Source organism: Triticum dicoccoides, chromosome 4B (genome assembly GCF_002162155.2).
Source record: "Triticum dicoccoides isolate Atlit2015 ecotype Zavitan chromosome 4B, WEW_v2.0, whole genome shotgun sequence".
NCBI lineage: Eukaryota > Viridiplantae > Streptophyta > Magnoliopsida > Poales > Poaceae > Triticum > Triticum dicoccoides.
Genome location: NC_041387.1, coordinates 135764291 through 135776363, shown reverse-complemented (window position 1 = coordinate 135776363; position 12073 = coordinate 135764291). Strand labels below are relative to the sequence as shown.

The 12073-nt window shown below is 42.1% G+C and overlaps 2 protein-coding genes across 2 annotated transcripts; one reads left to right on the top strand and one right to left on the bottom strand.

Annotated features, from left to right (window-relative positions):
* The first annotated feature begins 159 nt into the window (after positions 1-159).
* On the top strand, positions 160-5625 carry LOC119295465 (signal recognition particle 54 kDa protein, chloroplastic-like). Its single transcript, XM_037573883.1, has 15 exons — positions 160-379; positions 494-599; positions 987-1054; positions 1150-1251; positions 1477-1629; positions 1711-1788; positions 1958-2083; positions 2569-2671; positions 3078-3178; positions 3633-3770; positions 3863-4006; positions 4139-4214; positions 4825-4910; positions 5000-5125; positions 5345-5625. Exons 1-15 carry the CDS (start codon positions 209-211, stop codon positions 5429-5431), a joined length of 1665 nt encoding a protein of 554 aa, XP_037429780.1. The 5' UTR covers positions 160-208; the 3' UTR covers positions 5432-5625.
* A 1518-nt stretch (positions 5626-7143) lies between these two features.
* Positions 7144-11256, bottom strand: LOC119295464 (signal recognition particle 54 kDa protein, chloroplastic-like). The gene is made up of 15 exons (XM_037573881.1): positions 11057-11256; positions 10861-10966; positions 10712-10779; positions 10520-10621; positions 9991-10143; positions 9824-9901; positions 9515-9640; positions 9305-9407; positions 8877-8977; positions 8291-8428; positions 8069-8212; positions 7909-7984; positions 7730-7815; positions 7497-7625; positions 7144-7382 (listed from the first exon to the last, which is right to left on the bottom strand). Exons 1-15 carry the CDS (start codon positions 11216-11218, stop codon positions 7290-7292), a joined length of 1665 nt encoding a protein of 554 aa, XP_037429778.1. The 5' UTR covers positions 11219-11256; the 3' UTR covers positions 7144-7289.
* Positions 11257-12073: the final 817 nt, after the last annotated feature.

The window sequence follows — 12073 nt, the reverse complement described above, 5'->3', positions numbered from 1 at the left end:
TTTGAGAATTACCCCTATCGACTTTTTTTTAGAATCCCCCTATCGGCTACGGCCCTCGACTTGATGACGGGGCCGTTTCATGGGCTATCATGGTCAGCATTTTTTCTCTGATACCGTCGTGCCCAGAAAGGCCCAGTTAGAGCAACTTCCTCTTATCCTCCTCGTTGCTTGGCTCGCCTCGCCTCCGCAGAACGCTCCGCCCTCTCCAATGGAGGCCACTGCCACACTCACGCTCTCTTCGTCTCCCGCCGGCGCCCGGCGCTCGCCGGCCAGGCCCACCGTGGCCTCCCTTCACCTCCGCCGCGTGCCCACTCTCTCATTCCACCTCCGCGGGGCCCAAAGTCCCGCTGCCTTCCGCGCCCTCTCTTCCCCGTTCCCGGTTCGCTCTGAGCATCTGCAACTTCCTAGCTTCTTCCCTCCGAGAAAGATCTCGACCTTATCTCTTTTTGAACGGATGGTTTTCTTACCTTGTTACGGTTTGGGACGCCCTCAGGGATGCAGGAGGAGGAGGCGGGGAAGCGGGATGGTTGTGAGGGCGGAGATGTTCGGGCAGCTCACCACCGGGCTGGAGTCCGCGTGGAACAAGCTGCGAGGCGTCGGTGAGTTCGCTTCTGATAGTTTACCCATACACTACACGTTTGCTTCTCGCCTCATGTGTGGATTTTGTTGCTGTCATACGTAATGCTCTGGTTGCAATGTGTTGAACAGAGTCACACTCAGTTCTCCTCCCAAAAATATGTGTGATGTGTCGAATCGTGTATCAGGTTGACAGAGTATTATATGCAACTGTGAAGTTCTAGATTGGCTATCTATGAAGTGATAACTTTTCTTTTGCGTAACTTTGTAATGTGTGGATCGTTTTTGTCCAAACAATTCAATGCAGTATGCATTTTTCATGCTTGATCAGCGACGCTGACTGCACCCTCTGTAGCTTTGCTATAAATCATGATTGTAAATAATGAAGGAAATGCCTTTTGTGGTTCAAGATCGACTGACAAAGGAGAATATTGCTGAACCGATGCGGGATATTAGAAGAGCACTTTTGGAGGCAGATGTATGTCTCATCTCTTTCAGTACATGGCTTTCTTGTGGGGCTATATTTCTATATATTTTTTGTCTTCACAATCTAATGCGCGCCCTACTTTGCAGGTAAGTGTGCCAGTAGCAAGAAGTTTTATCGAGTCTGTTACTGAAAAGGCTATAGGCACTGATGTGATCCGGGGTGTCCAACCTGAGCAGCAGTTAGTGAAGGTATACTCAGATCCGAGGATCCTAGAAAATTATAAATTGCATATGTGACAAATTTTCTATGTATAGTTTGCACAGCCATTATTGACGGGTGCATATTATTGTGCACACAAGTGACCTTAATTGAGGAATTCATTGATTATTTTGGACTAACTGAATGTGGTCTTCCCAATGTAATACTATATGTACTTCTAGCCCTAGAGGACTAACAAGAGTTAAATGATGTAGGTTGTAAATGATGAACTTGTACAACTGATGGGTGGAGAGGTATCAGATTTAGTATTCGCAAAAACTGGCCCAACGGTTATCCTATTGGCAGGTCTGCAAGGTGTTGGGAAAACTACCGTCTGTGCTAAGCTTGCCTTCTATCTGAAAAAGATGGTGCATTCCTGAGCTTTCTTCTTTAAGCATTTTCCTAAGAGCCCAGGCCATCAGTACTTATAAACCAGATTCAGGTTACAGGGGAAGAGTTGTATGCTGGTTGCTGCAGATGTTTACAGGCCTGCTGCTATTGACCAACTCACTATTCTGGGTAAAAAGGTACACGTAATGAAATTGATCTTTTCACAGTCGTATTCAGTTGGAAACGTTTTCTCGCTAATAACTGTGGCTACCTTCGATTCAAATGACTGTAGAGCTACCAGTAATGCATATCTGTTTTTTTTCAAATTTTGAAATTAAAACTACAGTTACTTTTGAATGTTGATAGGTTGGTGTACCAGTTTACTCAGAAGGAACGGAAGCAAAACCTTCAGAGATTGCCAAGAATGGTTTGAAAGAAGCAAAGAGCAAGAAGACCGATGTAGTTATAGTGGATACTGCTGGAAGATTGCAGGTAACTCTTATCATCTAATTATGTTCCTCGGTTTGCTACAATCATGGTTCTAAAAAACTGTACGTCAGTCCTGTACCAGTTTTAACCAGCTGACTTAATTTTGTACACAGATCTTGGGCACCAGATCATAATCATGCCGAAGTATGGAATTTTAGATATATGATCGAACTGCACTAGTTCTTACTAGTAATTTTTAAGTCTGTAAAAGGTCAAAATCTCTTTAAAATGTTTATTTTGGATTAAATGTGTATGTTTGTTTTAAACTCAGTCTAGTGCTTCAACCAAAAATGTTCATTCTAGTATAGTATATTTAAACTTAAATGTAAAGATAATCTGTTATGAGACGAGTTGGTGTGAAAAATGAGATATGATACTTTTTGATAGGTACTCTATTTAGCCTTAAATGGCGGAGCTAGTGTGTCTTTCTGTTACTTCAACTGTGTTTACCCAGCACAACCGATACCAGCTAATCTTTCTATCATTAGGTAGATAAAGCTATGATGAATGAGTTGAAAGAAGTAAAGAAGGCAGTGAAGCCTACAGAAATTCTTCTTGTGGTTGATGCTATGACTGGCCAAGAAGCTGCAGGTTTGTTGTTGCTTGTTGTTCTATGAGTAGTTTAGGGCTCTAGACTCATCATTTTATACTTGGTCGGGTGTAAGTAACTTACCTAATGCACTGCTTGGCATGCAGAAAAAGAAATTTGCATTTTCAACTTTGACTATTGCAGCACATATTAATGTATACATGTATACATGCCATGTATTTGGATTTGGGGGTCCCATATTAGTCATGTTTCGTCTACATGTATATAAGAGCCATGTTTGGTCCAATTCTCTTCGTTCAGTTTTCCTTACAATTTATTGTGTTCTTTTCAAAGGAGCAGGAGCACGCTCCCTGTAGTAGCAGAACTTGTTATTCTGAAACTCTTCATCTGTTTAAACTCTTCGTCATCTGCTAGAATGTTACTTACCCTTGCTGATTTTTTTATCAGCATTGGTCGGTGCCTTCAATGTTGAAATTGGTATAACTGGTGCTATACTGACAAAACTGGATGGTGACTCCAGAGGTGGGGCAGCACTAAGTATCAAAGAGGTCTCTCGACTTGAAAAACTTTATCCATTTGGTGTGACCATCCAGATTCTTAGTTCTGTCTAAACGAACTACTGATTTCTAGTAATGCATAGAAGGCACTATTTGTGTCCATACATTTTGGTTTTATTTGATCTTTCTAGACTTCTCAATTCTCAATAACTGGCAAAAAGGCATTATGACACAAGAGTTGATATACCCATAAATTCAATGAAATAATGTGTCATGGAGGGGTTACATAAGTTAATTTTACTTATTCTCAGGATTTACCTTTTCCTCCTGTATAGGTTTTTCGTCGTCAATTTTGTACAGTATAACAGAAAAGTACACGATTGAGCAAGGTTAAATAATAAATGTTCAGTGTTTACGTGTGTTATGGCTATATTAGCAAGCTTTCTGTCTTTGTTCCTTTTGTTAGCATGCATATGAAAAAATATGACAATGAAGAACTCTGCAGGTGTCTGGAAAGCCCATCAAGTTCATAGGCCGTGGAGAACGTGTTGAGGATCTTGAGCCTTTCTATCCAGATCGTATGGCGCAGCGTATCTTGGGAATGGGAGATGTACTTTCATTTGTTGAGCAAGCACAGCAAGTGGTAAGTATCTTTCTGTGAAATGCAATTTTCCTTGTGTCTTTCATTAAACAATAATGTCATATTTATATGGTGTAACATACTGCTGCAAGTAGATGAATCAAGAAGATGCTGAGGAATTACAGAAGAAGATTATGAGTGCAAAGTTTAACTTCAATGATTTCTTGAAGCAAACAAAAGCTATCGCGCAAATGGGTTCGTTCAGTCGTATAATTGGCATGATTCCAGGCATGAACAAGGTGCGAATATGAATTCTGTACCTAATTTATTACATTTCCTTGGAACCAGTCTTCTAATTGACTTTTTGCCCCAAGATATAAATTTTATGTTATTACTTATTAAGACCACAACTCTTGCCGTGTTTTTACTAGGTTACTCCAGCGCAAATCCGTGAAGCTGAGAAAAACGTTAAGTTTATGGAGTCAATGATCAATGTGATGACTGCTGGTATGTATAATCTACACTCAGTTCACATCATGAAGATATGGTCTTGCATGTTCTTTCCAAACACTTGCTATATTAGGGAGAGTGATTTTTATTTTCTTACATATCATGTGTAAGCCTTTAATAACAGGTTGGGATCAATTCTGATTAATATTGATCTGTGGATTCAGTAGCTTGCCAGTAGTTCGTACTTGCTTTCTTACAAAATATGAAATGATGTGAATATATAGACTGAAGTTCATTGCCAATCAACTATCTGTTTGGTTGGTGTTCTGATGTCCACAGGTAGTATCTTAAGTTGCTGTAGTTTGAAATTATCCTGCTTTGGGAAACAAGCATGGTTTTCCTTCTTTTATTTTTTCATGAAATTTTTATGCTTAAAAAAAATAGTCTGACGAGGGAATCATTCATGTGGCATATAACTTGCTGTGGTGAGAATCGAGGGCCACCATCAAAATAAACATTTTGCAGTTGCCATAGCTGGGACAATGCCAGTTGTGCGTGCCAAGTTCATCGATGAAAAGACGTACCAGTTCTAATTTTTTGGAGCATAATTTCGACGAAGTGTTGTCATGAACATTTGCCCAGCACTAATTATCCTGACTATGTTCAGATGAAAGGGAAAGACCAGAGTTACTTGCTGAGTCACGCGAGAGAAGGAGAAGAGTGGCTAAGGACGCTGGAAAGACAGAACAGCAGGTTCAGTTGTCATTTCGTCGCCATTCGATCTAGTAGTATATAAACCACAGAACTTCATGGAGCTGAACTGAACATTTTCTTGCTCTCAGGTGAGCCAACTAGTATCGCAGCTTTTCCAAATGCGCACTCGAATGCAGAAGATGATGGCTGGCATGCAAGGAAAAGATACACCCGACATGGAAAATCTCGCGGAGTCCATCAAAGCGGAAGAACAGGTCAAGGCACCACCCGGTCAACAGACCAGGGGCATATTACATAGTACTCCCTCCGTCCCAAAATACTTGTCGGAGAAATTGATAAAAGTGGATGTATCTAGAACTAAAATATGTCTAGATACATCCATTTTTCCGACGAGTATTTCCGGACGGAGGGAGTATGTCGTTATTGTGTCTTGTATATGAGTTTTTATACTTTGCGCAACTGTGATCATTCAGGCTGCCGTGGCTACTGGTAAGCGCAGGAGGAAGTACGGCAACCTGAGGCAGCGGGATCTGGACTCGATGCGCGGTTACCGCAGATGAGATGTGGCTGGCCATGGGGGACACTGCCACTTGAACCCAGTACGGACATATTTGAGATCTCTAGCTGCAGCTTGCAAGTAGTGACAACATACGTGTATACGGCCTTGCTCTGTGTATCAGATGTATATTTTCTGTGTAAGTTCCAATGAACCGGGAGCGAGTATTTTTGTGATCACGGCTTGCGTTTTCCCTTCCGTCTTGATGGTTTAGCAATTCTCATTTCTGCTCTTCCAAACGCTTATCATTTACTCCCTCCGTAAAGAAATATAAGAGCGTTTAGATCACTACATAAGAATCTCCTTCCGTAAAGAAATATAAAAGCGTTTAGATCATTACTTTAGTGATCTAAACGCTCTTATATTTCTTAAGTAGTGATCTAAATGCTCTTATATTTCTTTACGGAGGGAGTAGAACAGAATAGCTAACCAAAAGGTCCATTGTTGTTACATCTGTATTGTTGTTGCTTTATTGTGGAGTCCAAATGATTTGTAAGTAGAAGATACCCCATGCATTGCCGCGGCATCTTGTATAAAGCAAACAGTATCACATGTGAGAATTTCTCAAGCCGCATGGGAAAAAAATGTGTACTTTTTTTTCGAGAAAATTTCCAATCTATTCATCTTCAATCATGGCAGTACAACGAGTACCAAAAATAATAAAAATTACATCCAGATCCATAGACCACCTAGCGGCGACTACCAGCACTGAAGCGAGCCGAAGGCGCGCCGCCGTCATCGCCCCTCCATAGCCGGAGTTGGGCACAACTTGTTGTAGTAGACAGTCGGGAAGTCGTCGTGCTAAGGCCCCGTAGGACCAGCGCACCATAACAGTAACCGCCGCAGATGAAGAATAACGTAGACCAGAAAGATCCAATCCGAAGACACGCGAACGTAGACGAACAATGACGAGATCCGAGCAAATCCACCAAAGATAGATCTGCCGGAGACACACCTCCACACGCCCACCAACGGTGCTAGACGCGCCGCCGGAACGGGGACTAGGCGGGGAGACCTTTATTCCATCTTCAGGGAGCCGCACCCGTCTCGTCTTCCTAAGCAGGATACAAACCCTAGCAAAACTGAAAGAAACGACTAAAAACGGAGCCCTCCCGCCGGCCTTTGCCGAGATCCACCGCGCCCCCATGACCCTAGGGCCACCGGAGAGGAGGTGGACCTGCAGCGGCGACGGCGGGAGGCAGAAACCCTAACTTTTTTATGAAGGAAGGAGGAGGCGGCGGCTAGCCTTTCCTTCGAAAAAAAAATGCGTACTTCTTAAAGACAGAATAAAAAGTTCTTTGCAGGTTCGGGATCTAAGTACTATCTATCATCAGGAACTCAAAATGCACACTGAATTTATCTTTGGTTGACCCTGGACATAGAGTACAAAACATGTTAGTGTTTTTGCAAGTAGAAACTAAATTAAACAACGATAGCATGCGTAGAATCGCCTGCCAGATGCTACATGAAAGCTAAAGTTTTTCGAGTAACTTTGTTAAGCTCACAACTCTTAGGTCACCCCCAACTCACTATGAAGATGTCTATCGTTGTGTGGCCAATGTCTTTGTGGTCGGCGGTAGAACCCTTTTCCCTTCTTTCCTGAACATATATAGTCTTGGCGTGCTTAAAGTTTTTTTTTTCGAATATGTTTTTCAACTTAATGATGTACTTTATATTAAGACCGGTAATTAATTCCCTCCACCCTCAAACTCCATGTTCCGTCCACTAAACACATTTCCCACGAATTGTAAAGTCGGTATGCCAAAATGTACAGGAAATATTACATCATGCAGCAGGACCCGTATCTACATGCCAATCCACAACTCTTTCAGTGAAAAATTCCAGCTCCAGTGCACATCAACTCAAGGCCTACTGGCGCCACCCACTGCATCCAGCTCCCTCTGCCGTGGCGGCTCGCTCCGCCGTCTCCTCCGCCGTGCAGTGCCAGGAGGTGCCTGAACAATATACACCAAAAAATCCAGGCAACTGTAAGTCGTCCAGGCAAAAAAAGAAGAAAAAAAAACTGGCAGGAGGAAGCTCATTCACCCTGCCAGAGGCATCGTCCTTACCTTCTCGTCAGCATTAAGCGAGTCCATGAGATCTCCCATTCCTGCAATTGCTTCTTGCCCTTGCATCATACCCATCAATTTCTTCATCTGCGCGCGCATTTGGAAGAGCTGCGCAACCAGTTGGCTCACCTAATAGTGGAAAATGGCAGAGCCTGTTAAGCTCCATGGAGGGGAATGCCAAATATGCTGAATAAGTGAAACATTGTGATACGATGATAACAGTAGGACCAAACCTCTTGTTCTGTCTTCTCGGACTCCTCTGCTACCCTAATCCTCCTCTCGCGTGATTCGGCCAGTAACTCGGGTTTTTCCCTTTCCTCTGCAAAGTGTAAGGGTTAGATGCAAGGACATAAGGAGCCATCACCATTACTACAATCTTCATATGTTTAGCAGTAGTTCAGGAGGAATGTACCGGCTGTCATTGCATTGATCATCGACTCTACGAATGCAAGTCTTTTCTCAGCTTCCCGGATTTGTGCAGGAGTAACCTATTTAGAACGAGAAATGTTGTCATGCTCTGGCAATTATTTCATCAGTTCGAAGGAATGAATCAATCCCACAGGTTCATGTACCTTGTTCATGCCTGGAATCATTCCGATTACACGGCTCATGGATCCCATTTTCGCAACATTTTGTGTCTGCTTTAAAAAGTCATTGAAGTCAAATTTCGCACTCATGATCTTCTTCTGCAGTTCCATGGTATCCTCTTGGCGAACCTATTTGCAGCATATAGAAACCATCAAAATATTGCTTCAGACAAGACCAGAAGAGCAGTCTTACAGGAAACTACTTACGACTTCTTGTGCTTTTTCAACAAATGAAAGGACATCTCCCATTCCCAAAACACGTTGTGCCATGCGGTCGGGATAGAAAAGCTCAAGGTCCTCCATTCGCTCTCCTCGCCCAACAAACTTGATGGGCTTTCCAGACACCTGCATAGAGGATTAAGCGATAGGTAGTGATGGTGTTACATATACCAGCAGAAGAAAGGGAAAAAAAATTATCACAATACTTGCACCTCACAGGTATTACTAAGGTTTTCGGATTGAGTGAAATATGTTTGCAGATAGGCAGTCTGGTGACAAGTGAAGAAGATAATAATATATACAGTGGAACACTGATGCACACAGAGCAAAAGTTAGGCCAGTAATAAATCTAGCATCTGCAACTGCCGAACCAGCCATGTACTGATCGACAATTAGTGAAAGGAGCAGGCAAATCCATTAAACCAATAAGTCTATTTCAAAAGGAATTCACAGCTCGGGTCAATATATATAGACAATAATCCGCTCCAAATATCAACTTATAGTAAAAGCGTGATGTGGGAGATCCTAAACATTTGCGTATATGATGGCGAGAAAAGTTTCTGGCATGTATAACCTCTTTCACACTAAGTGCTGCTCCACCCCTGGAATCACCATCCAATTTAGTCAATATAGCACCGGATATACCAATTTCAATATTGAAGGTTGTGACCAATGCTGCACAAAATAAAGGAAGTAGTGTAAGTTGTTACAACTCTAATGCTGCACAAAAAAAAAGGAAAAAGTGTAACAATTATGAAGACATTATTTTGTGCAGCATTAGAGTTGAAAGTGCTCTTTAAAGCCAGATGCTTTGCAGGAAAGTGCTCTTTAAAGCATCCAAAATTATATAGAATTAGCAGAAAACTTCCAGCTCTATGAACACATTAGGAATAACAACAGTATTATAGAATTTGTCAGATAGTCAAATTTCAGACCTGTAGCTGATTTCCTAAATGTTTATGAATGACACTGGAATAGTAACAACAAGAAACAGACAGATACCTGCAGCTTCCTGGCCAGTCATGGCATCAACAACAAGCAAAATCTCTGTAGGATTAACTGCCTTCTTTACTTCTTTCAATTCAACCATCATTGTTTTATCAATCTAAATGTCAGAAAGATGATCAGGTACCACCAATGGTGACAGTTCTATCAGGCAGTAGTTTACAATAAGTAAACTGAAAATGTAAAGGAAATATAGAGAAGTCTGACCTGCAGTCTGCCAGCAGTATCCACTACGATCGCATCAATATTATTTCTTTTCGCCTCTTCCACGGCATTCTTGGTTATTTCTGCAGGTTTGGCCGCGGTTCCTTCTGAGTAAACTGGCACACCCACCTGTGAATGCGTTTTTTAGCCAGGCCCAAACTGTAGTATTGCATTCAGAAAGCAAATGCAACTTGGTAGCTTTAACCTTTCAGTTTCAAAACAACCCGAACACACATTGATTTCATAAGCAGTTAAGTGTTGCAGCTGCACACACTACATCTTACATAAAAGATAAGTTCATCAAAGAAGTACCTGTTCACCCAGTACAGTGAGTTGATCAATGGCAGCAGGCCTGTAAACATCTGCAGCGACCAGCATACAACTCTTCCCCTGTAACCTAACTCTGGTATAAGTATCTACAGGTTATCGTGTATTGACGCCCTATTAAGATTGTCGAAAATAAAGGCCAAGGAAAGCACCAGTTTTTTCAGATAGAATGCAAGTTTTGCACAAACAGTAGTCTTCCCAACACCTTGCAGACCTGCCAGTAGGATGACTGTGGGGCCAGTTTTTGCGAACACCAAGTCTGATTCCTCTCCACCCATCAGTTGAACAAGTTCATCATGCACAATCTAGCAAACCGATTAATAAGTTAGTTTGAAAAGAACTCACCATATCAATGAAGCATAAGATACTATCGTCCCATTCTCATTATAGTGAAATTCTTTAAGCGTGTTACAGCATTTTACATGCTAGTGTGTTCCTTTATCCCTCAGGAGAGGAAAGAACCTTTCAGTTGAGAAATTATGCAGTTACTTAACTGTAGATAGAAGCAAAGTCAAATATATGAAATCATTATTGCAATTTGCAAACGAACTCCGGTGGTTCATTTAACTCCTTAACGGCATCGCATGATATACCTTTTCAGTTTTTTAGTTAACAAAGTATCCAGCATGCGTTTACTAGTGTAGACAACATAATGCTTTGTTAGACGAACACACAAAATACCTTGACTAATTGCTGCTCCGGTCGGATTCCTCGGATAACATCTGAACCTAAAGCCTTCTCGCCCACAGACGACACGAACCGTCTGACAACCGGCAAACTAACCTGCAGAGTGCAGAGAGCAAAAGTAACAGCATTACACGAAGTGCTCATATTCAAAGACAGAAATGAACACTGACGCAAAACTACACCTACATCTGCTTCCAGAAGTGCTCTTCTGATGTCCCGCATCGGCTCCACAATGGTTTCCTTCGTCAGCACATCTTAAATCACAAGAGCATTGCGACCATCAAATCTGTTTCTGTACACTGCAGTACGCTGGGAGAGAGCTAGTGGTCACTCACCGACGCCACGCAGCTTGTTCCACGCGGACTCGAGCCCGGTGGTGAGCTGCCCGAACGTCTCTGCCCGCACCACCAGCCCGCTCCCCCTCCGGCGCCGCCTCCAACCCTAAATTCCCAACAGAGAGAAGGTGAGCGAAACAAACAATAAGGCGACCACTTACGATTCCGTTGGAAGAACCAAGAAAGCGGGGCGGACCGAGGATAGGGGACGTGAGGCCAGGCTCTGGGCAACGCTGAGGCGGGAAGTGCGGACGGGGTAATGCCGGAGGTGGGGGTGGGAGATGGTCGCCCTCGTCGGCGAGCGGCGGGCCGCGGCGGCAGGGGACGAGGAGAGCGTGAGTGTAGTGGTGGCCTCCATTTCCGGGGAGTGAGGGAACCGCCGGGGAGGATAAGAGGAGAGGTGGCCATTTTGGTTGCCCGTGTTCTGGAGGCTGCAGGTGGGCCTCTGTTTATTTTAATTTTACGAAAAACTAACGTCCTGGCATTTTGCACATCGCCACACATCTTTATCACCACTTATTTTTACCATATATGAACAAATGACATCAGCAGGAATCTTTTTGATTTTCGGCTTAAAAATATTTAGCTTCTAATTAAAAATCAAATTAAAAATCCATTTTCACCATTAAATCCGTCTCGATGAGATCTTCAAAACTAGACCCCATGTTAAAAAGTTTTGACTTTTTTTTGCCCAAAAGTTGTCATGATGTTTATACTGTAGCTGTCATAGTGTTTAAACTAAAGTTGTCATATGACAATTTTAGTTTGTAGAGCATGGCAATTTTTAGTTTTTTGATGATGACAATTCCGGTAGTTTGACCATGTAAATTATTTTTTGTATGAACCATGGCAATTTAAGTGCATGTATCATGACAATTTTAGTTTATGGTTTATGACAAGTCTAGTTTTTTAATTCCGCGTTTTATAATATGTCAAAATTTACTTTTAAATGCAAAAGAAAATAGTTAAAACATATCATGGTAACTTCAGTGTAAACATCATGGCAATTCATATGTAATAGATATGGAAACTTTTAACCTAAAAAAGAATTCGTCAAAATATAATGATATGAGATAGTTTCGAAGATCTTGTCGCGAGGGATTTAATGGTGAAAACAGATCTTCAATCGGATCTTTCATTAAGAGATAAAACATTTTAAAAACTAAAAATTCAAAATAAAATCTCACATGCATGCATGCAGTGATGTGGCACA

Excerpts from the sequence above, each read along its gene's own strand:
- LOC119295465 (XM_037573883.1), top strand. The coding sequence starts at position 209 with ATGGAGGCCACTGCCACACTCACGCTCTCTTCGTCTCCCGCCGGCGCC. Across the intron at positions 2,672-3,077 it reads GACTGGCCAAGAAGCTGCAG|CATTGGTCGGTGCCTTCAAT; the intron begins GTTTGTTGTTGC and ends TTTTTTTATCAG. Across the intron at positions 3,771-3,862 it reads TTGAGCAAGCACAGCAAGTG|ATGAATCAAGAAGATGCTGA; the intron begins GTAAGTATCTTT and ends TGCTGCAAGTAG.
- LOC119295464 (XM_037573881.1), bottom strand. The coding sequence starts at position 11,218 with ATGGAGGCCACCACTACACTCACGCTCTCCTCGTCCCCTGCCGCCGCG. Across the intron at positions 8,429-8,876 it reads CAGCACTTAGTGTGAAAGAG|GTGTCTGGAAAGCCCATCAA; the intron begins GTTATACATGCC and ends TCCTCTATGCAG. Across the intron at positions 7,985-8,068 it reads TGATTCCAGGCATGAACAAG|GTTACTCCTGCACAAATCCG; the intron begins GTACATGAACCT and ends CGTTCTAAATAG.